Source organism: Engystomops pustulosus, chromosome 6, assembly GCF_040894005.1.
Source record: "Engystomops pustulosus chromosome 6, aEngPut4.maternal, whole genome shotgun sequence".
In the NCBI taxonomy this organism is placed as follows: Eukaryota; Metazoa; Chordata; class Amphibia; order Anura; family Leptodactylidae; genus Engystomops; species Engystomops pustulosus.
This window is the reverse complement of record NC_092416.1, coordinates 148,185,188-148,209,696: the sequence shown is the minus strand read 5'-3', so window position 1 is coordinate 148,209,696 and position 24,509 is coordinate 148,185,188. Positions and strand designations below refer to the sequence as shown.

At 43.0% G+C, this 24,509-nt stretch overlaps 1 protein-coding gene across 5 annotated transcripts; it reads left to right on the top strand.

The window, feature by feature from the left end:
• The first annotated feature begins 222 nt into the window (after positions 1–222).
• On the top strand, positions 223–24,223 carry GHDC (GH3 domain containing). 5 transcript variants are annotated; one of them, XR_011847785.1, is made up of 10 exons: positions 223–326; positions 4,256–4,521; positions 6,356–6,552; positions 6,927–7,521; positions 7,643–7,832; positions 8,540–8,611; positions 9,229–9,362; positions 11,028–11,116; positions 23,223–23,527; positions 23,684–24,223. XR_011847785.1 is itself a non-coding variant. In XM_072111708.1 (9 exons), the coding sequence occupies exons 1-9, from the start codon at positions 280–282 to the stop codon at positions 23,442–23,444; spliced, it is 1,812 nt and encodes a 603-aa protein (XP_071967809.1). In that variant the 5' UTR covers positions 223–279; the 3' UTR covers positions 23,445–24,223. The 5 variants fall into 5 exon arrangements, 4 of the variants coding, with proteins under 4 accessions (XP_071967809.1, XP_071967812.1, XP_071967811.1 ...); XM_072111708.1 differs by having other exon boundaries at positions 23,223–24,223; XM_072111710.1 differs by lacking the exon at positions 223–326 and adding an exon at positions 360–420 and having other exon boundaries at positions 23,223–24,223.
• Positions 24,224–24,509: the final 286 nt, after the last annotated feature.

Sequence of the window (24,509 nt, the reverse complement as noted above, 5' to 3'; positions counted from 1 at the left end):
CATCTCAGCTGTAATGTCTATGGACACAGCTAGGCGTAGGTGTATTTCTCACAGTACACGCGTTGTATCAAGCGTTATGTCGAGCTGCCTCATTATTATCACTGGAGGCATTCTAGCGTTTCTAATAAAACTGCAAAGGCAGCTTCTCGGTGGTCTGCCATTAACAAACATGGCTCCTTATATAAAATATTGAGCTCTGCCCTAAACAATCATGGCGTCTTAGGACTCTTCGGCTACCTTTGCTCTTATTGACTGCAGTTAGGATCACGTGCTCACAGCATGGGCGTGTTCTCTTCCCTGCCGTGGTTTATGTTTTGGACTGGGAAGTAAGTGATAATTGTGATTGCAATGTGTGTGGTGGTCGGGGCTGGGAGAGGTCGTCGGGTCGGGTCTCCTGTGTACAGTGCTCTGCTGTGTATGGTGAGGCTCATGTGACTGCATGTACATGCCTCTACCTCTAATACAATGAGGAAGTTGGACATTTGAGCTTTTTATAGGAATATTGATAATTTCAGGACTTTATAATGGACATTCCCTGACCTTATAATGGCTGCATACTATAGGCCCCAACTGCTGGCAGTGGCACACTGTGTGCCCAGGTCTGGAGGTGCTGCTGGGGGCAGGAGTGCAGTCCCTTGTTCAGGGGCAGGTAAGATGGCTACATTTAGGGGCAGGGGCGTAACGACAGTGGTAGCAGCCATAGCAGCTGCTATGAGGCCCACAGTGTCAGGGGGCCACATCTTCCAACCTAACGGCAAAGAATGGAGGATGTGCACCATTATTTACATATTATGCTGCACATTGTACAGCATAATATGTATGTAACATATATGTAATGTGTATATGCTGTATCTGTGATGTGTATATGGTGTATGTGTATATACAGTGTGTATGTATGTTGTATATTTGTATAAGGCACTGTATGTGTGTGTGTATATGCTCTATATGTGTGCACATTAGTGTATAAATGGGGCCCTGCCACTCCTGGTTACGCCTCTCTTTAAGGGAACACCTTCCAAGTAGGATTTGTTGTGGAGGAGCACATAACCAATCTCCCCAAATATTATTATAGAGGTTTATACTGGACTTCTGCTTTATAATGAAGACATTCTGTTAATAATCACAAAAAGAGGCAGGAGTGTTGTTGATTCTGCATCTGGGCCTTACAGGGCTTGTTAAAGGAAACCTACCACTTTAAAATGACCCCTCTGACCCACAAATACCTTAAAGGAAACCTACCACTTAGTATGGCAGGGGTAAGCTGTAAGTACCGAGCACCAGCTCAGGGTGAGCTGGTGCCGGTACTTACTTTCGTTAGTGTTAAAACCGCGGTATCGCGGTTTTAACACTTTTTAAACTTTAGGGCAGAAGACACTTCGGCGCTGCGTGCGCACGATCGTGCGCGCGCCTCCATAGGAAATAGCGGAGATGTTGCGCGCGCACGGTCGCGCGCAGCGCCGAAGCCCCTTCTGCCCTAAAGTTTTAAAAGTGTTAAAACCGCGATACCGCGGTTTTAACACTAACGAAAGTAAGTACCGGCACCAGCTCACCCTGAGCTGGTGCTCGGTACTTACAGCTTACCCCTGCCATACTAAGTGGTAGGTTTCCTTTAAGCTAGCTCAGGATGAGCTGATGCCGGACCATATTTTCAATTAAACCAGAAACCGCTGTATTTGTAGAAACATTATTTTCTTGTGGTAGTAAAATCTCTCTTCGGCGCTTCTATAAGCGTCATACAGCGCGCACCCCGGACCCTGCTCCGCGATCACGCTGTCGTCAGCGCCGCTCCCGTCACTAATTTTGCTGTGCCCGAGAGCCGGTGACGTCACCGAGCTCTCGGGCACACTAGCGCATGCGCACCACCTCCTCCTGGCGCGTCGCGGCCGGATCCCATTGCGCATGGGCGAAGTCCCGAAGCCTCGTAGTATCGCGAGGCTTCGGAGAGAAGACCGAGAAGACCACCTCCACTATGCTAGCCGCTATACTTCGCCCATGCGCAATGGGATCCGGCCGCGACGCGCCAGGAGGAGGTGGTGCGCATGCGCTAGTGTGCCCGAGAGCTCGGTGACGTCACCGGCTCTCGGGCACAGCAAAATTAGTGACGGGAGCGGCGCTGACGACAGCGTGATCGCGGAGCAGGGTCCGGGGTGCGCGCTGTATGACGCTTATAGAAGCGCCGAAGAGAGATTTTACTACCACAAGAAAATAATGTTTCTACAAATACAGCGGTTTCTGGTTTAATTGAAAATATGGTCCGGCATCAGCTCATCCTGAGCTAGCTTAAGGTATTTGTGGGTCAGAGGGGTCATTTTAAAGTGGTAGGTTTCCTTTAAGGATACAGTTTTTTTTTTTATATATATGGGCCCCAAGGGATATAAAAATAACAAATAACTACACTCTCCTCTTTCTGGTGCAGTGTGCCCCCTCCTGTCACCATGCACAAGGTGACTTCTTGCAGCCCACGCAAGATCCCTGCATGGCCAGGCCACCTTTTCCCTTACAAAATATTTGATAAATGTGGACGGACGGGAGTTATGACATCTGTCATCTGTATGAAAAATACATAAGGGGCCAGAAAAAAGATATCAACATACATTGTAACCCCCTAGTGAAACAGATTCCATGTGGTGTCGCCTATATCCCATCCCTCCTGCTTCTTACAGCCGGTGACATCACTGTAATCGCTAATATGACATCTTACCTGCAGCAGTCACATTCATGGCCAGGGATTCGTCCAGCCATCACATGTGTAATGAAGGTGACATCATAATTGACAATCATCAGTAGTGGATGTGGCACTCTGCAGGTAAGTATTTGTTTCCAGGGCTGTGGAGTTGGGGTCATGAAAAAATGGACAGACTCCACAAACATATAATAAATTATAAGAACTTCAAAATTTCCTTTAAATGTCTGTTCTACTCCTGATCTAAGGATTGAGGCCTGGGGTGAGCACCATTTTTTGGTCCAAGGGCCGTAGTATCATATTGCTCAACTTTAATGGTACCAGTAACCACAGTACAGGACAAAATGCCCCCCTGCCCAGAAAGTATAAATGCCAAAATACAGCGATAAAGTCTGCAATCAGAGCAGATAATAGTGCAGACCCTAAACCAGATAATAATAGTACTAGAGACCCAATGAGCAAACAAATGCGGGAGACCCTCATAGCATAACAGTACTGGAAACCCTCAGAGCGTAATACTAACAATACTGGAGACTCCCTAGCAAATAATAATAATGGAGACTCCCAGGACATAAAACTACTAATACTGGAGACCCCCCCCCCCCCAGCAGATAATAATAATGGAGACTCCCAGAACATAAAACTACTAATACTGGAGACCCCCCCCCCCCCCCCAGCAGATAATAATAATGGAGACTCCCAGAACATAAAGCTACTAATACTGGAGACCCCCACCCCCTTAGCAGATAATAATACTGGATACCTCATAGCAGACTAATAATACTGGAGACCACTAGAACATAAAGCTAATAATACTGGAGACCACTAGAACATAAAGCTAATAATACTGGAGACCCCAGAGCAGATAAAAAATAAATCCTCTCCTTTCCTGGCTCCTCTTCTCCTTCCTGCATGCACTGCAGCTTCTTTTCTCCTCCATGTGCTGCTCTGCTCTGTGTCCGCATCAGGACCCAGAGGTGGAGCAGAACTGCCCCAGCAGGAGAGGACCCAGGAGCAGTACAGCTGACAAGTACTTACCACTCCTGGGGCCTCTCCTGCTCCTGGAGCCGCTCTGCCTGAGTCCCGACCTCGATGCATACAACCAGTGTCTGAGGACACAGGGCAGAGAGTCAGGAGAGGACCCGGCAACAGGGAGAACTTCTCATCTGCACTTATCTGACATGCCAGGCACATAAATAGCGGTTTCTGGCCAACAAGGCATGGTGCATGGCCAGGAATGTCAACAGTTTTTTACCCCTCTTGCTTTCTCCGTGACACTTTTTTGAAAAGTGGGCAGGGAAGAGAGGGGAGCATGGCAGGCTGGTGTGGGGTCACCCTGGCCCAAAAACTTTACTTTGCCTAGTTATTGCTGAAATCTATGCCAGAAAGGAGTCTCATAGTATATCTGATGCACAGTGCACCGGTGGGGGGGATATAAAGGCTGGCTCCCGATAAATAATACATTTTCCCCAATGACTTGTTGGGTGACATCTCGGAGGAGTATGTTATTGGATTGGGTGTCTGTATCTTTCCTACACATTACTATGACTCATCCTCACACCTGTTATTTAGGACAATGTATTTTGTGATTCTTACTGTGGTGACCGTCGCGAGTCTTCTCCTACTTCTCCTATGGAATGGAAAGAGAGGGAATCAATGGATGTCTGAGCTGAAGCGCTGGAGGAGCCTCAAGGTCCTATCCAAGGAGAAGCAGAGGAAGACCTTGGAAGAGGACACGTGTAATGCTCAGAAGATCCAGGAGAACCTGCTACTGGAAACCTTGTATTACCACCAAGACACGGAGTATGGTCTCCAGCACAGCTTCAGAGACTTCCAGGGTACGTACAGTTAGGGTCCAAGATATCACAACAACCAGATACATTGGGATGCTCCTTAGGCTGGATTCACATCACATTATTTTCCATATGCTGTAAGGACACGTCAGCTGGATTCTAACATGTCCTTACAACGTATGGCACAGACGTATCCCACTGTGTAGGCATACGCCCGGGGACCCCAACTCCCCCCTGAATGCAGCGGGGGGAGTGTCAGGAGGATTCAGGCCCACAAACCGCCACTAACTTGTTATCCAGACAATGGCAGGAAAACAATGACTTACTATATTATGATAGATTCAGCATTACACAAAACACAAAGAACTTTGTACAATGTACATTAATGAACTAAGGAGTCACAGGTGGTGAAGAAGTACTCTGACTTCATGTTATACCTGAACAATGAGACATTAAATAATCCAGGAGGGGAAATGCTTGGGTGACATTGTCGTCCCCATGAGTTAAATTACATGGAGCAGGCAGTCCTCAACTTAAGGACACCCGATGGACCTCTCTGCCCCCTGTGTCCTCTGGTGAAGCTCTCTGGATGCTTTACTTTAATCCCAGACTGTAATGAAGCTTTATTGATAATCATTGCTCCCATGACAGCAAAAAAATGTTTTTTTATGGATTTACAATTATAAAATATACAAATTACAACTTACATACAAATTCAACTTAAGTAAAAACCTAAAAAACCTGTCTTGTATGTAACTTGGAGACTGCCAGTATATTATTCCAAATTACACTCCTAAGGTTAGCGGGTGCCGAGTAAGGGGCTACTAGCCCACTGTAAAGGAAATCCAAGCACCCCAGTTGAATGAAATACAAAGTGATGTTTTTATAGGTGACGTGCGGACTTGACAGAAGTCTTTGTCACATAGATACACAAACAAGGTGTATGTGATATGAGAAATTATAGGGTTATATACAGTGGATAAATAGTCTGCACAAACGCATGTACATGATTACAGGTTCAACATGTTACAGGTGTCTCTGATAAAGTAGAGGTCAGGATAGTGCTGGGGGCTGGTTATAGACAAGTTACATGATATAGGTTCTTTCAGAACCGTTAAGGTCCACTTCATGGCAAGCTGCTTGCTCTTCTTTGATATCCTCTGTATCACCTGTAACATGTTAGACTTGTAATTATGTATATGAGATTGTGTAAACTATTTATCCACTGTATATAACCCTATAATCTTGAGTAGTATTTATGTCATACAATTTACAACTTGTTTGTGCATCTTATTGTAGTGTTCGACAAAGACTCATATCACGTGGAAGTGTCACATGTTTATCACTTGCAATCAATGCTTTGCATGTCATTCCATTGGGGTGCTTGGATTTTATCAGGTAAGTATAAGAACCTAATAAGGTTACCCATATTGTACTTTCTGTGTAGTCGCTAGGAGCTGCGGGTCAGCAGGACTCTGGACTTCCTGTGACCTCCCATGTCCTGCTGGCTTACAGTGGATGAAGGAAACAAGTCACATGCTCTGCACACAGAAAGTTTACCAAGGTAATTAGGATATGAGTGACTCTATTAGGGTCTTATACTTACCATGGTAAAGTTTTGTAAAAGTGACCAACCCCTTTAATATCACCAGGGTAAAATCTGGTGTTGAGTTCCTTTAACCTGTGTAAACATAGGACAGTGGTACAGCCACACCACACACTACTACTGGTATCACCTACCACTGAAAACCACATACGTTGCAGTTCATAGAAATAAGAAGAGGTTATGTAGTATGTGTTGGGTTTGAGTTTTTTGTTTGCTTGGAAAATAACATTAGGCTCCTCTTTGCTGAAACCCGGCTTTACTTTCATCTTCCAGATGTGCACTCTTTTCAGAAGAACCATCCTCTGACTCACTATAATGACTATAAAGACTATTTACAGCGCACCTCACAGGGAGAAGAAAACCTACTGGTACCAGGAAGACCTTCTGTCCTTGTGGCATCGCCAGGGACGTCTGGAAACCGCTCCATGGTCCCCATGAGTAATAAAAGCAGAAGTGAACGTGTCCTACAGGTATATCCTACAGCTTCTTCTTGTGTTACCACATTGGGAAGTTCTGATGTATTATTAGATTTTACATAGATTAATTGTGTGTGTGTAACTGGCCGGTAATCTTTCAGCTAGAAACACACAACCTTCATTGGTCCGTAAATCATAGACCGTGCATTGGCCAGATTTCACAGACAGACTATGTTGCCAGGGATGCGACTCTGAGCATATATTTGAGTTATATTTGATGCAGGGAGTCCCTGCTACCCTGTTCACAAGTTGTATATACCATGTACTTGCTGCCCTTTCTGGGTTGGCAGCTATACTGTAGATATTTTGGTACGGCCTGTGACTTAGCTTTTTCCTTATCCTTACTAAACTGCCTTCTCATATTTTAGGGAAGAGCTGTGTATTTGGAAACTGTTTACAACACTTTCCCTGGAACTTTGGAGAAAGTCTTTAAGTTCACATTTCCACCTCCTATCAACCAATCTGATGTTGGGATTCCCATTGTTCCATATCCATCTACACTACATATGCAGGACGTCTACTCTCCTCCGGTACCAGTCCATCCCTCCATGTCCCATCATGAGGTTCTCTACACACAGCTACTCTTCTCGCTCAAGGACCCAGACCTAAGTGTTATCGAAGCCAATTTTTTCTGGCTCCTTCACTATGTCTTCTCCATCCTGGAGGATTGTTGGGAGTCTCTGGTGACTGATATTCAGAAAGGACGCCTCAGTTCCGAACTTAAGGTTCCTCTGGAAACCAGAAAGCAGATAGAAGACTTGTTGGTCCCGGACGCATCCAGAGCTGCAGAACTACGCGCTCAGTTCCAGAAAGGGTTTCATGGGATTGTGAAGAGGATGTGGCCCCGGTTACAGGTGGTTGTGGCCCTGGAAAGTGGAGGCAGTGACTTGGATCGACAGACACTTCAGGACCGTCTGTGCCACGGGATTCCGCTTTATTCTCCCACTTATTGTGCAGCAGAAGGTATGGAAGGAAATTACACCCCATGTATTGTGATATCTGGTCACCACATGCTCATTTTATATTCCTTTTTTCTTTGATCTCTGTTTTTCTTACAATTGTAATTCTCTTTTTTTCCCTTCAGGTCTGTATGGAGTAAATCTGTGGCCAAAGGATGATGTCTCCCAGTACGTGCTGTGCCCCCGCTCTGTGTTCTTTGAATTCATACCTGTGGACACGAGTGAGCAGGAGCAGCCGGCGACATTGTGTCTACAAGATGTGAGTGCGGACAAGGTCTATGAGTTGGTTATAACCAACAGGGATGGATTTTACAGGTGAGAAAACGGGTTATGACTTTTGGTTAGAGTAGTGAATTTTTTACTTCCATTTTAATGTATATTTCTTCACAAACTTTTATCATTTTGATAAAAAATGGGATAGGGAACAGGGTCTCCTTAAATTTGCTGAGGGTATCTCATTGATTGATATCAAGAGTTACTCCACCTTGAGACCTGAGACCTTTGTTATATATTTATATATATAAAAAATTTTTTGTGATCTACTACCATGCTGTGTCTTCCAGCAATGCTCATACAGAGCAGGTTATTGTGTGTGTAGAAGGCACAGGGTGGAGTCGCCTACAGCCATTTCACATGTTCCCCTCTTCCCTAAGGCTGTGTTCACAGTTTCATCTACGATGATCTGTGTACAGATCTGTGCCCAGGTATGCCAGTGCTGGCGCCGGCCCTGTTTGGCTGCCAGCTGTGATCCCCTTCAAACCCCCCCATTCCCATTAGGCATAGAGATGGCGTGAAGGGGGAAATCACAATTACTGGTGTACAAGTCCTGATAAATGTCCCCCAACATGTGAATGAGGCTTATGGAAACAGTTTTCTGTGATTTTTTTCCTCTGTGTGTCTGCTATCAGGGGTCCTTACAATAGGCCTGTGTTTTCAGCCCAGCAGAAGAGCAATGTAATTTTCTCTGCAGCAGTGTCTAATGGTCAGCGGTTTTGTCATCTTTACAACTTACTTTATTTTAGATACCGGCTTGGAGATGTTGTGCAAGTTACCAGCTTCTATAATCAAAGTCCTGTAGTGAAATTCTTATACAGGTAAATATCATAAGACATCTAATGTCTATATAATAACATTCCTATCCATAAAATTTCCACTCGTTCCTGCCTGTTTTTTGGATGCGGTTTGCCTTCTATTTGAAGTCTTACGTAAACATAGGACATATTTTCTGTCAAAGGTTATATCATTGCAGTATATACACAGTATATAGAAATCACACCAAATCATGCAGCATATGTATTTCAAATCTGCACTATAGGACAATATCTGCTTAAAGGGTTTTCCCTTTTAAGCAAAATATTATCCACTTTGCCGCTTCTGTATATTAGTGTATTGGCCCCGCAATTAAATCCGTACCTATGTATACGTTCAGTGTATATGACCTGGTGCTTTACATGACCTGACCTTGTGTCCAGCTAAGGGTATGTGCCCTGTTACAACCTGTGATCCAAATCTTTGCCCAAATTATCTGTGATTTCGAGCCAAATATGTGTTGGACTGCACAGAATGTCACAGAATGTTGGAAGCAGGAAAGATTTGTCTGGAAAGTTTATAAAGTGTTCTATACAAAGCTTTTTTTCACTTGGGTGATTCACAATGTGAAATACTTTCTTTCAACTTTTTGTCCTTATCAATTTGCCTTTTCTTTTTGTAGGAAAAGCCAAACCCTGAATGTTCGGGGGGAGCGTATTTCCGAATGTGGCTTCTATAAGGCCCTGCGCTGTACTGTGGCTCTATGGCCTGGGGCCACTCTACTCAACTATTGCTGTTTGGAGAGTGGAGTTCTGGGTAGGTGACCACTAGCAAACCCTTTAATCTGTCAACAATACTTTGTGATTTACCACACACAAAGTAATGGTTACACTCCAGGACTAATACCTAACGCAGTCTGCAGCCTTTTATTGTCACAATAATATTGCTGATAGACTCCCTTTAAGGAGAACTCCTCTTATATTAAATTCCTATAGTGCAGTTGTTTCTTGTGCTGATAAGATATGTATACAATAAGAAACAGACAGCTCTTACTTATGGCTACTTTAGGAACTTCTAGATATATAACTCAATGTGTCTGCCCTTAAATCCAGCAAATGAAAGAAGACGGACTCTTTCATCTGTTACTTCCAACACAAAACCACATGATTATGTTGAATTTCCCACCAAGTGTGAGGTAGACGTGATAGCAGTATAATGGTCTTAAAGGGGTTGGCCACTTGTAGAAAGCGTAAACAGTATCACCATGTTTGGGACAACCCCTTTAACTTTTTATGAAATCTTTTTAATACCAGCCACTGATTTGGTTAGTGTTTAGTCTGAACTGAATGTATTTTACAGTAGTATTTCATTGCTGCCCAGTGACCATTGTAGGATATTTTTGGCAGCAGCCATTTATACTACTAATGACAATAGACATTCACCATATATAAATATTACATCAGATGCTTCCCCATTGACATCCTCTCAGCTCCAGCTTGTCTCATCTCTAGGGATAAAGGTAGAATAATAAAGCAGATAAAATATACTGTAGATACTCCTGTATTAGTTGACCTGAGTATAACCCAAGGTCCCTAATTTTTCCACAAATAACTGGGAAAACCTATTGACTGAGTATAAGCCTAGGGTGGAAAATTGGTCAGAGTCTCTCCAATTAATGAAATGCCCCATGCAACCAGCCACCCCCCCAACTGTTGAAATGCCCCATGCAGCCAGAGCCCAGGTTATGAAATGCCCCATGCAGCCATCCTCCCCCCCCCCCCTGTTATGAAATGCCCCATGCAACCAGCCACCCCCCAACTGATTAAATGCCCCATGCGCCAAGAGCCCCGTTTATGAAATGCCCCATGCAGCCAGCCCCTCCCACTAATGATGAAATGCCCCATGTAGCCACCCCCCTGTTATGAAATGCCCCAAGCAGCCAGAGCGCGGTTATGAAATTCCCCATGCAGCCAGGCCCCCCTGCCTCTACTGATGAAATGCCCCCTGCTGCCCCTCAGTGTGTAAAAAAAATAAACCTCCATACTCACTTTTCAGCGCTCCCCGCAGCTCCTCTTCTTTCTTCTCTCTGTGTGTGACAGCACTATGACGTCATCAGTGGTGACTTGGCCACTTCAATGTATGCGCCAATGCCTGCTGTTACACGCAGAGAGAAGAAGGAAGAGGAGCTGCGGGGAGTATCGGGGAGCACTGGAAGGTGAGTATGGAAGTTTATTTTTTATACACTCATGTATAAGCCGAGGTAGGGTTTTTCAGCACATTTTTTTGTGCAGAAAAACTAGGCTTGTACACAAGTATGTACAGTAATAATAATTTACCTCTTCTCCTCACATTAGATTATATGCCACTCCCTCCCCACACTGCGATTTGGAGAAAATGTGATCTGCCAAAAAGTAGTTGTCTCTGTATCTACAGATTCTGAGCATCTATGAATATTAGAGCCAATGTTTTATGTCACCGCAGGTCAGTTGTCTGGGGGCTCTGACCCACACTATGAGGTGTTTGTTGCCTTAAAGGGAGTGAGAAATCTGTCTGAAGAGCAGAGATATAAGGTATGTTACCCTAACTTTCACATGTCCAGGTCCTTGTACTGCTCTCCTCCTGCATCTTCCATCACGATGCATCTATTCTTACTATAAGGACACATTACATGGCTGATAATGAGCACAACGAGCCCTTGTGACTATGAGACATCACATAGAGTATGTACGTATATACAATTTACGTCTTTCTGCGATGCCCAAAGCGAAATTCAATAGATCATGATCACAAGAACAGCTTCTTTTTGTTGTAAACTTGCATAAAATGCATGATAAACCCTCCCCACGGGTCCCAGATCATTGCACTATAGATCCATTGCTATTCAAGGCTTGGCTGAATCAGGCAATGAAAGCCAACAGAATATTATTGACCCACGTTGGAAGATTATGGATAAAGTGACCTACCGACTTTATCCCACTAGATGGCGCTCCAAGCATGGAGCCTGCAGTGATAACATCACATGAGATGCAGGTTGTGCTTTAAGGAACTTTTCCAGAATTAAGGTTCACTTTGTGCTGTCAGAACAGTAAACTTTAATGCGTCAGGCTCTTCCAAATCCATGGACATTTCTGTACAAGATGATCGGAATGAATTAGAGGACATCAGGAAGTCTCACAAGTTTATGTGCACTAATAGAAATATATCAATATTACAGGGTTCACATAGAGTATAACCCCCGGAAATCTTTTTTTCACTGCAGATTGTGACTAATGACATTTAAAGTAAATCTACCATCACTACCATCTACCATTACTCATAGGTCCAGGCACCGTGACTGTGGTAATCCTCTATGTGTGGCCTCCTTCTAAAATCAACTTTTAATGATGGCTAATGAGGCAAAAGTGCTATGGGGAGTGTTACCAGCGACCCTCCTTGCTGAAGCTTCACAAACTGTTACAATGTTTCTCCCTTACCCTCTTTTCCTTCAGTGCTTCCCATCCCTCTGCCTAATGTTATCTGCCACAGTGGGAGAGGGAGGCTCTCCTGCACAGTGTAACAGCCTATGAATCTGCAGCATGGAGGGGCTCTGGTAACACCCCCAGATAATTATTCATCATTAGCCTAATTTGAAGAATTGATTTTTAAAAAGGAGGAGGCCTTGGATAACAAATATAAGAAGATTACCACAGTCCCAGAGCCTGGATCTATGAGTAATGTCCCTGGTTTATTTTGATTGTAGATTGTTGATTCTTTAATGTAGTTCTGTGAAAGCTGGGCTGGAGTGCACATATCATTCAGTATCACCTAGTTAGAAGGGAAGGGATCTAGATAAGGCCTCTTTATCGATGATCCATATTCGTAGTCATCCCCCATATATCCTCTCTTTATTCTATATGAAGTGTTTCTCCGTGACCTTGGCGACAGCGTCATAGGGCGACATGATACCCTTGTAATTACATAGTATGTAGTGATGGAAAATGCTGAAAAATATCTATTATTTGAAGGCAATGCTATATGGAGAGATCACTCTAAATATATATTTTATCTCCAGCTTGGTGAATACTTGCAGAAATGGCAGTGAATTAGTTAAATATCCCCCCACCCCTGTATAAGTGCTTCCAGTCACAGGTCATGGGCTCTGCCCTATATAAATGGATACAGATGTGTGCGGGGTGTTGGCTCCTTGTATCTGCACATGGCACGTGCCTGGTTCAGGATGTGGGGAAGATGTGTATGTGATTAGGAGGAGATCTAGTGACAGGAGATCATACAGCCTTGTACACACTGATATGGAGGAATGCTACAAGAGGCTGGGGAGTTCTCAGCTCTCCTTTATCACCAGTGACATATAAGCTTTTCCTCGGTCAGTATTGGAAAACATAATTATAACTGAGGAACTAAATCCCAGTTTTCTTTCCCAAATAAACCTCCAAAGTTTTCCAACCAAATGTGCTACTACCAATGTCTTACATGATCAGTTCTCTCCAGGTCCCCTCCATGTTTATTCTGGGGGTTTTAAGGGTCTCTATTTAAAAGGAATTTATCACCAGGTTTTGACCCACTAAACTACTAGCCCCCCTCAGATAGGGTATGAAATGTCCTTTCTAGAATTCCATATTTTTTGGTAAAATATCATCCATTTACCTATAACAAATATCTTCTTCATAGTCAGGCAAATATGACTCATCTCATCCCATTTTCGCTTGGGATGAGGCATGTTTAGAGGCTCAAGGCGGAGTGTCACTTCAGAAACCTGTATCTTTGGCTCTATAGCACCCAGAAGCATGCTGCTGGTGTTATATCTTTAGATGTCTCTATCTCTGGTTCTGTATCTTACAAAGCCATAAGCCTGATGTGATCTGATAGATGGCATCTGTATCTTTAATATGACACCAGCAGCTTGCATCTAGGTACTATAGAACAGAAGATGAGGGCTTGTGAAATGACACTACCCAGCAAACCACTAAACTTGACTCATCTCATGTGAAAATGAGGTGAGAAGAGTCGCATTTGCCTGATTTGGGGAAATATTTTTTTTAGAGGTAAACGGGTGAGATTTCATATTTAATAGGGAATTCTAGAAAGGGAATTTCATACCCTACCTGAGTGGGATTAGTAGTTTAATGGGGTAAAAATGGCGACCAGACAAACTTCTTAAAATTACTCGCTCTAACCCCAGATGATGAGGGAAGAGAGAATATACAATTCATTCCTATCATTAGTATGATAGATTTTTTTGGTATGTAAATTTAGTGTAGTGTATATAGTGTTCCTCAAATAATCGTATTACGGTTATTTAACACACAGGGGCTTATTTATTAAGGGTCCGCAGATGCACTTTTGTTGGGCTTTCCAATGTTTTTGGGTTATGCACAGCTTTGACAGGTATTTAACAGGGGTTTGTGTCACACGCGATCGGATTTTGGAGCAGCTGCGCTGGCTTCCATGCGACAGAGATGGGGGGGCAGGCCGTTGGATGATCCGACGGATTCGGACTGACCGCAGGATTTAACTTTTAAATTGGGTCGCAAGCCAATCACTTACATGCACCAGGAAGAAGAAGGTGAACTCTGTCGGACCTGAGCGGGGAAGAGACACATGCAGGATATCGGGAGCAGGATCTTAGTGAATCGCGGCAGAGTGCATTATCGTTGGACAACGCACTTTCTGTGAATCCCTCCGGACGGGTAAGTAAATGTTCCTCACAGTGTTGTGTTTTTACATCTTGTAGTTGATGTATGTTTATACTTCATACTGCCTCTAGAAGACAAGTAAAGTTTTCTCATTTTGTTAAATCTTGTTTGTTTTTACTAAAACCCTAAATCAGACCTGCAGAGATAAGTGTGTAGGGAGCATCCTTCCTGCCCAGTGAAGTCCGGCCTTTCATCTCCCACAGATACACATGCCCTGGCTTCCTTCATTCCTCTGGCTATGCTGTTGTGATCAAACAAGACAATGAAAGGTCAGCAGGATGTTATGGAAGCTAAACCTTCACATGCGGATCACAGGATAAAGCTCCCATGGAGGACAATGCCTAGCGTGGGTCCAGAGAGATGGGCACCCAACTTCCCAGACATCACCGGTGCCACTTATCTTTCCGAGATAAAAGGGATAATTTGTGTTGAGACCTATCAGCCTGATCCTGGTCTTCTTCAACATCTGCTGTCAGTGGAGAGTCGAGGAAGCCCCAATTTACTATAGGGGGATAGGTAGCCACATCACTAGCTTTGGCTGCCAATATTCCAGTGTTTCTGGGAAGTGCATTCCTCACTAATTCATCTTATATGTCAGAGGATTCCAAGGGTTTTACCCAGCTTTCCCGGACCGTCTGTCCTGAATAACAGCATCTCTACATATTATAATAATAATAATTCTTTATATAGCGCCTACAGATGACGCAGCGCTGCACAGAGCTTGCCAAATTGTGGGATGAAACCAGAGGACCCAGAGGAAACCCACGCAAACACGGAGATAACATACAAACTCTTTGTAGATGTTGAACTGGGTAAGACTTGAACCCAGGTCCCCAGCGCTACAAGGCTGCAGTGCTAACCACTGAACAACCGTGCTGCCCAGCGATTATATATAATAAAATAGTTGTAATTCCATCAGTGAGACTCCTGCGAATGCAATGGTCCATACCATATACAACCATTTATTGTCTGCCCACTGGAATCCCCTCTAGTTGAGTCCATTGCTTCTAATTTAAACAGTTTTTCTATAAACCATTCCTAAATTCCCAACATTGTATGGTACATTTCTCATCTAACCCGCTGCTTGTGCTGTGCTATAGCACCCGAAGTGCTTTTGTCTTGTCACAGAGTTCATCAAGACGTCATTGGTGTAAAGCTATTAAATAAATGGTTGAATTTTTAGGCTACATTTTAAAGGGTAATCCACAATTTTATATTTTCTTTGATGAGACAAAAGTTTGCCTGTAGATGTGGGTGTCATTGGCATGCATGACACTGCAGTGTATGGGTTATTCATGTAACAGAGGCCCATCTAGCCGGTTACAGCCATATGTGGTGTCTGTGTGTGATAAATGTTCATACAAAACACAAAAATGTGGGCACTTCTGATTTCCAGAATGCTCTCAGCTCTGTCCTTGAGAAAGCAGAGACAACGCCTAGTACCAGATGACCTCCTGCATTGCACTACATCTGACACATCCCTCCATAGGAAGTTTATGATAAACCTCAGGGCAGTTTCTACGAAATTAGTTATATACCATTCACCCCAATTTTTAGCATAAAAACCCCCTACAAATTATGTACGGATTGTAGTACTTTCCCAATAAGTTAGCTTAGACATTGCTCCCCTCCCGAATTAATTCTAACATATACAGTGTCCCCCCTTAAACTAAAATGTACAGTGTCATTATAATATTGTGCCTGGCTTAAATAGCAGTCTACATACATACTTCACCTGAACAAAGCTTAGTAGAGGCTGTCCCCTACTTAAGAACACCGGACTTACAGACGACCCCTAATTACAAACGGACCTCTGGATTTTGGCAATTTACTGTACTTTAGCCCCAGGCTACAATGATTGGTGTCAAAGGTGTCTGCAATGAAGCTTTATTCATTATACAGCTCTGACTTACATACAAATTCAACTTAAGAACAAACCTACAGAACCTATCCTGTACGTAACCCGGGGACTGCTTGTACATAAAAACAGCATCACTATGTCATCACTAGTCCAATGCATAAATACAGTACCAGAACCAGGGGTATAACTAGGAGAGACAGGGCCCCATTGCAGACTTTTGAAGGTCCAACAAAGGTTCCTACACTGCAGACATAAAATCCAGAAGAAGGGACCCCCACCTTCTGATGAAACATGGTTCTTTTATTATATGCAGGTAAATAAATGTAAAATCACTTTAAAATGTTAGACTTATGGGAGTGGCCATGATTTTCGGACAGCCCTGAACCTGTGTCTGAATCCATCTATCTTACTTTAGTGTGATCTTGCTGGTGGACTCTGGACCGGTGTGATCTAAAAGAACATTAGACGTGACTATTACTTTGTGTGTTGTCCATGTGGTTTCATTTGCTTTACCAACATGTTTCTGATAATTATGAATTTAATAATATTTTTTTTTTTGCCCCAAGCCAGTGCCTATTGTGCCATGTAGACTGCTGGGAGGGCTTGTACTCTTGGCATTCCTATGGCATATACCTGCCTGACGAATACTGTATAGATTTTTCATCCTGTATTGAGATCTGTCCTAGAGGTTGCTCCTACACACAATCTAAGAACAATGAGCTTGTGCTGTATTGTATTCCCATCCTGCTTTATCTAGTAGAGCTGCAGCAGCTGTATAACCCCACGCACCATCTTCTCTACCAAGAGAGTATGATAATAAAGCTAAGCCTACCTAGTATGGGGAACTCTATCACTGACCTCTATAGACTGGCATGTAGCTGTGGGTAGTACTTCTGCCTTGCAGTGCTGTGGTCCTGGGTTCAAGTCCCACCTAAGTCAACATCTGCAAAGAGTTTGTATGTTCTCTCCGTGTTCGCATGGATTTCCTCTGGTTTCCTCCCACACTTCAAAACATACTGGTAGTTTGATTAGATTGTGAGCCCCATGGGGACAGGGACCAATTTGGCAAACTCTGTGCAGCGCTGCAGCCTCTGGGCAGCTTTGTGAACTCGTAAAGCACTGTGTCTTAATTTTGGTAAGAATATACTTCACACTTTTTTCTTCCTTCCAAAATTAAAATAGTATGGTTTAATATTCACTCAGTCGCTCCATTTTCTGGGATGGGGCTGCTGTACTACACACATTAGTCTCTGACCTAGACAGAGTAGATTACTAGTAACAGAGCTAACAGTTCATTATTAGGGCCCTATCACAGGATTATCTGCTATCTTTTAACATGCTTTACCCCATTAAACTATGAGGAATATCGCCAGTTAACCTGTTAAAAATCTCCTCCAAAATCATGTCAAAATGAGCACAAACAAGTCATATTTTGCCTAAAATTAGTCGAGTTTAAAGGCTTCAGGGTGGTAGCCACTTCATTTGCCCATGTATTTGATTCTATAGTACCTAGAAACCTGCTTTTAGAGATCCAGGCAGTTTGTCATAGTTGGAAATGTAAGATAAAGATAAAAAAATACAGGTGCTGCCTAAAACTCTGGTTCTGTGATCTGATAGATGAGACTCTTGGCTTTACTATGACACCAAAAGCAGGTTTATAGGTGTTATATAATTGAAGATAGTGACACACACCTGCAGCCTCTAATCTCATGTAAAATATGACTCTTTTCTGCTCGTTTTTACATGATTTATTTTTATAGGTAAATCGGTGAAATTTCCCATAAAACAGGGAATTCTAGAAAAGACATTTCATACCCTACCTGAGGGGGGCTGGTAGTTTCATGGAGTAATATCTGGCATTACTAGCATAAAATAGATATAGAAGATGCCTTTTAGATTAGCGGGCTTTGTGCCTGACCCTGGCTCATATACCTGCACTGTATATAGCGGCACTATCCTCCATCCAGGCTTACATTGTGCTGCGCTGCTGCTTGGACATGAATTACTCTCCCATAATGTCATGTTTCTTGGCTTGCAGTATTGCAGTTCAGCGTAGGATGGATTTTCTGGCTTTACACAAATATTCTTCTGTTGTTTTTTGTCCTTTTTTTCCACGACCTCATTTCCACAGAAACCATCCAACATCATCCTCTGGCTTTTTGGATCAGCAGTGGATTTATCAATATCCTCAGAGAGTTCAGGGAATTCCTTCAAATCTCACAATAGACATTCATGAGGCTCACATTGTTCTGGATCATATCTGTCCCTGGGAAAGTAAAATCTCCACATTATGGATATAACAAAAATGGGGGGGGGGGGGGGGGATGAGAGCTCCCTAATATGTAGACTCCTATTAGGTGCAGGAAAAAACTCATCTTGTCCACTTTCAGCAAATAAAGGTTATTGTTTGTATGGTGACAAGTTGTACAATTTTCCGATATACTTTCTGTATCAATTCCTCTGGGTTTTCTAGATATCTGCTTGCTGTCATTGTATAGGAAGCTTTATTGTTTACTTCCTGTGGATAGACACCGGTCCTTGGTCATCTAATGTCACACAGGTGCACGACACATTATAACACAGAGAGTAATCAGATCTGTGTGATATAAGATCTGTGCACCTGTGTGACATCACATGACCAGGTACCGGTTTCTATCCACAGGAAGTAAACAATAAAGCTTCCTATACAATGACAGCAAGCAGAGATCTAGAAAACCGTGAGAAAGTATATTGGAAAACTATTCATTATACAAACAATAGGGGAGATTTATCATCAAGTTTCTGAGGTAAAACCGTTCTAGTTGCCCATGGAAACCAATCAGAGCTCAGCTGTAATGTTATAAACAGCTGTGGGAAAACAAAAGCTGAGCTCTGATTGGTTGTCATGGGCGAATAGAACAGTTCTGCTCTCAGACACTCTGTTGTATCCATATTGATCAGTTCTCATTTGGGAACCATTTCCACCCCCTCCCCCTAGTGAGGGCATATAGACCAAATGTGGTCAATTACTAAACCCTGATCACTATTTCCATCCCTCTCACCCAGTCTGGCTTTGTGTATTTTCCAAAAATTGCTTTCCTAAGATAATTATCACATGTAAATGGTGGCTGCTTCTAATGATAACAGAGGAAATTACAAAGGCAAATATAAATTCACCATTAAGATAAATAGTTTGAAAAAGATAAAATTTTGACACTGGACACTTAGGTCCAAACCAACCCTAATACTGAAATGGTTAATCCGCCCTGTTTATTAGCTGTGTATCAGGAGGTTCAAAACCTCTTCCCAATGAATAGAAAGCACAAAAACCCATCTGCCAACATAGCGGCCATTTCCAACCAATTAACTAGTTCTCTAAGCAGAGAATTGTGTTGGTCGGCTGCCCAAATACATATAATCATGGGACGAGCCAAATTCATAGTGAACAATTAATGCATCCATGCCCTGAGGTCGCTGGTAAGCTGAACCACTCCAATTAATAGGCAATCCATTGTGATGGTAATGTATGTTCATGGAGGACATATGGGTGCGGATAGAAATTTCTGTGTCATTTAATCAAACTAGAAGCTTCATTGTGTCTATTACCTAGTGATGAGATCATATCCCTGCATGTTATATCCCAGTGTATACATATATATATATATATATATATATATATATATATACACCACGTGGATACTTTGGGGATGCTTGTGGGCCTCTATTTCACTCCAGAGGTCCTGATCCCTTTTTGACTGAATTAGCACCAGAGATAGCTAAGAATTAGAACCAAAAACTTGCAGAATTCTCTGTAGAATTGAAAGGAGCAGCAATAAATTTGAATGAATTGTCAAAGAAATCCTGGAATATTTCTTAACTATTTCCAGCAATCCCCATTGAGATGAAACACTCTATTCATACATGGAAAACAGGACCCCCCCCTCCCCCCAGTCAGCAAGATGGGTAATAACATACTGCAGTATCCTGGCACGGCCCCTTTAGTTGTGTTGTTATTATGTTACTTGCAATGTTTTGCTATTATCCATATCCCTTAATCAATTCCTAATGTCATTCATTTGTCTTTGTTTTTGCTAATCCTGAGTTTTTATATTATTCTCCTGAACTCTCTATTTTTCCTGGCCCATATCTTTGTTTTCTTTCCTTCTCCCGATACCTTTCAATTTCTTCTCCTAAATAGTTTTTCCTTCTTTCCCTGAATACATTTCCTTCCCTTCACTTTCTTCTCCTGTCTCCTTTCTCTTTCTCCTGATATCTTTCACTTTCATCTACCAATATCTTTCACTTTCTTCTCCCGATATCTTTCACTTTCTTCTCGACTCCTTTCACTTTCTTCTCCCGATATCTTTCACTTTCTTCTCCCAATATCTTTCACTTTCTTCTCGACTCCTTTCACTTTCTTCTCCCGATATCTTTCACTTTCTTCTCGACTCCTTTCACTTTCTTCTCCCGATATCTTACACTTTCTTCTCGACTCCTTTCTTCTCCCGATATCTTACACTTTCTTCTCGACTCCTTTCACTTTCTTCTCCCGATATCTTACACTTTCTTCTCGACTCCTTTCCTTTCTGTTGTCCTTTTACTTTATTGTGTAGCTTCTCTTTTTCTCCTGTTTCTATTTTCCTTCCCTTCTGACTTGTTTTATCTTTCTTCTCCTGGTCCTTTTTTCTTCTCTTTTTTCACTCTACTTTCTTCTCTGGAATATTCTCTCCATCTTCTCCTTGTGCTTTTTCTTTTAACTTCTTTTATGTTCTTCTTGTAATGTATTTCTATCTTCTCATTTAACCATTTTCTACATGTATCTTTGAACACTTCTTCAATTCTCTCCTGTGTGCTTTCTTCTCTAGATTAATTTCTCTTTATTCTCTTGAACACATTCTCTTTCTCCAGAGAATTAATAGAAACTATATAAAAAAAAACTAAAAAAGAAAAAGTAAGGGGGGAGTTGAAAGAGGTTATAGGTTTAGCAGCAGCAAGATGACAAGAGCCTGAGGGAAGTTGACAGAGTTGGTATATTAAAAATCTGAAGGTATATGAAGGACGTGTCAAAACCGTCTAACTCTTTTCTGCAGGTAGTGGGAAGTTCTCACCAGGATAATCCTAAACCTCCTTCACAGATTACAACCTCTGTTTCAGTTTTCATAGGGATTCTGATACCACTAAATCCCTTTAATTTTTGTGGCATCCTTACCTGCATCGTATGGTACAGTCCTGATACCAAAAGTCAGCTTATAATTTTATAAAATACTGCATGCTGCGTTTTTCTATCTGATGATAGCATCCGCTGCACCAAAATATGATCAGTTGTATCCGGCTCTAACATCTTAACTGTGGGACACAATTGTTATGTGTGAATACACCCTTATTGGGCAGACACTTTGTCTAATCCTTAAAGGAAACCTCTGCCATAATCTGTAATTTAATTATCCTGGAACCTAACTAGTTGAAAACTTTATTTTAGTAATATGTAAATTATCTGCAGAGGTTACTGGGGTGTGTACTAGACTGGCCGGGTACTGGGAGTTAAAGGGGTTGTCCGAGTTTTAAAAAAAAAACTATATGTGGCCGGGAGCGGGCTGACTAAAACAATAAAGATGTACTTACCTCCCGGTGCCCTCCCGTATCCAGCGCTGCTGTCGCTCCGGTCCGGCCGCCATGTAAACAAACATGGCCGCCGGAGCAGCGCTGGACTCAGTTCCGGCCGGACCGGAAGCTGAGTCCAGCGCTGCTCCGGCGGCCATGTTTGTTTACATGGCGCCCGGACCGGAGTGACAGCAGCGCTGGATACCGGAGGGCACCGGAGGTAAGTACATCTTTATTATTTTAGGCAGCCTGCTCCCAGCCACATATATTTTATTTTTTTTTAAAACTCGGACAACCCCTTTAAGGCTCTTCCATGCCCCAGTAACCTCTGTTGTTAATTTACATATTACTTAAATAAAGTTTTTAACAAGTTAGCTCAGGTTGCAGGATTACTACCTTATATACTTGAGTATTAGCCTAGTTTTTCAGCACACAAAATGTGCTGAAAAATCCTAACTTGGCTTATACTCGAGTCCAGGAAAAAAGTGAACTCACCTTCTGACGCTCCCCAGCATCCATCGCGGTTCCGACATCGGGTCCTGGTCCGTCACAGTCTTCGTGACGTAAGCCGCTTCGGCACACACTATGATATCAGCTTGCGGCTGACGTCATGGTGTCTGCGACAGACCGGGAGGGGCTGGCAGGCTATGTACTCGAGGGGGCAGGCAGGCTATATACTTGAGGGGGCAGGCAGGCAGGCTATATACTCGAGGGGGCAGGCTATATATTCGAGGGGGCAAGCAGGCTATATATTCGAGGGGGCAGGGAGGCTATATACTCGAGAGGGCAGGAAGGCTATATACTCGAGGGGGCAGGCAGGAAGGCTGTATACTCGAGGGGGCAGGCATGAAGGCTATATACTCGAGGGGGCAGGCAGCCAGGCTATATACTTGAGGGAGCAGGCAGGCAGCCTATATACTCCAGGGGGCTGGCAGGCTATATACTCCAGGGGGCTGGCAGGCTATATACTCCAGGGGGCTGGCAGGCTATATACTCCAGGGGGCTGGCAGGCTATATACTCCAGGGGGCTGGCAGGCTATATACTCCAGGGGGCTGGCAGGCTATATACTGGGGGGGCTGTCTGGCTATATACTTGAAGGGGCTGGCAGGCTATATACTACAGGGGCTGGCTGGCTATATACTCCAGGGGGCTGGCAGGCTATATACTGGGGGGGCTTTGACCAATGCATTTCCCACCCTCGGCTTATACTCGGGTCGATAGGTTTTTCCAGTTTTTTTTGTGTCATAATTAGGGGTCTTGGCTTATACTCTGGTCGGTTTATACTCGAGTATATACAGTAAATTACAGATTAGGGCAGAGACAGGCAGGAGGAATCTGCCATCAGATCTACTTCTGATTCATCATGGTAGGTTTCCTTTAAATCCAAATTCATGAATTAAAATGAAGCCTCCTGACATCTTTCTCATCTACCCAACAGAAACCATTGTTGCCAGTTCTTCAGATTTGTTTGGTTTATTACATTTTTTCTGGCTTAATCTTTTTATCTTCTTAAAAGTCACATGTATTTGCTCTCCCCACAGTTGGATCAAACACTCCAGGAACATTTCCCAATATACAAATCCTTTCGTTTTAAAGGCAGCATTGGACCGGTCCGCCTGCACCTGACAAGTCCCAAGTCATTTCTCAGGCTTTTGAATTTGGCATCGGATCTTTCCGCTTTACCTTTGGACTGTATTCAACCTCCACGTACACTGAAACACAGAGAAATGGCTGAAATGATATGGAAACAAGTCCTGTCATGATCTAACAACAAGCACTTTCTAACATTGTACAGAAAATGGAATTTTTCACATGATGTTATTACAGCCATTCAAGGTCATCAGAGGTAACCAAAAAAGTAATTATAAACCACTTGGGGACATCTCCATCTTTTGGTTTTTAACGCCTATGAGCAGCTTTTAGCATTGAATCTGAAGTTAGAGTAGATGTGAGTGGTTTAAAGGGTTTTTAACACTGCACTTTTTATCTCCCACGTCCATAGCCGTGCATTTAGCTGTCTACAGGAAAGAAAGCAGCTACAATTATCTTAATAACAGAAGAATCGTTTGGAAATATCCTTAAAACCACTTATTAGTTATGGACTGCAATGTGAAACAAAGATCCTGAAGTGTTGCTTTATGATTTTGTGATTCATCTTTGGGATGGGTCATCTGTATCACGTAGTTGGGGGTCAGACACACAGCCAATAACTAACCTCTCCGGTCCTATTCAAGTGCTCCTTAAACCCAATGGAATGTACTATATATGGTCCAGGTACGTAATATATTTCCTGGACCAACTGCGGCCTGACTGAACCAAACTCACAACACATATGTAGTAATCTATGATGTTCTGACTTCCACCATAGGTCTAGTGACCCATAATAAAATGAATTTGGGGGTACAGGATAGTAGAGCCTTTCTCAGGCTACTGCGTGATAGATTGGTACTATGCAGCGAGTTCCACTAATCCAAATTACGGTCAGTGCAAAAAATGTAGCCCAAAGGCCGGCTTCACACGACTGTGGTTAGTCTGTCCCTGCTTCCATGCAAAACATCAGCACTGAACGTGATTACATCCGCATGTAAGCAATAATCTTGTATCATATATCACTATGATGTAGCATGGACTACCCTGTTCTCTGTACTGTGCTTAATCTGTGAAATATGGCCACGGCTACAATAGAAGTACATGGCACCCGAGCACCCAGTGTCTCCTGGTGACTCAGACCGGTGTCCATTTTTAAAATATAGCTCTCTTCTTCTCCCATCTGCAACCAGTCGTGTGCTACGCCCAGGATCTGCTCTGAGCGAGCACATGGCGTTATG

Coding starts and splice junctions, on each gene's coding strand:
- GHDC (XM_072111708.1), top strand. CDS start 280: ATGGGCGTGTTCTCTTCCCTGCCGTGGTTTATGTTTTGGACTGGGAA. Junction 6,553..6,926: donor GAAGTGAACGTGTCCTACAG/GTATATCCTACA, acceptor CTCATATTTTAG/GGAAGAGCTGTGTATTTGGA. Junction 8,612..9,228: donor GTAGTGAAATTCTTATACAG/GTAAATATCATA, acceptor TTCTTTTTGTAG/GAAAAGCCAAACCCTGAATG.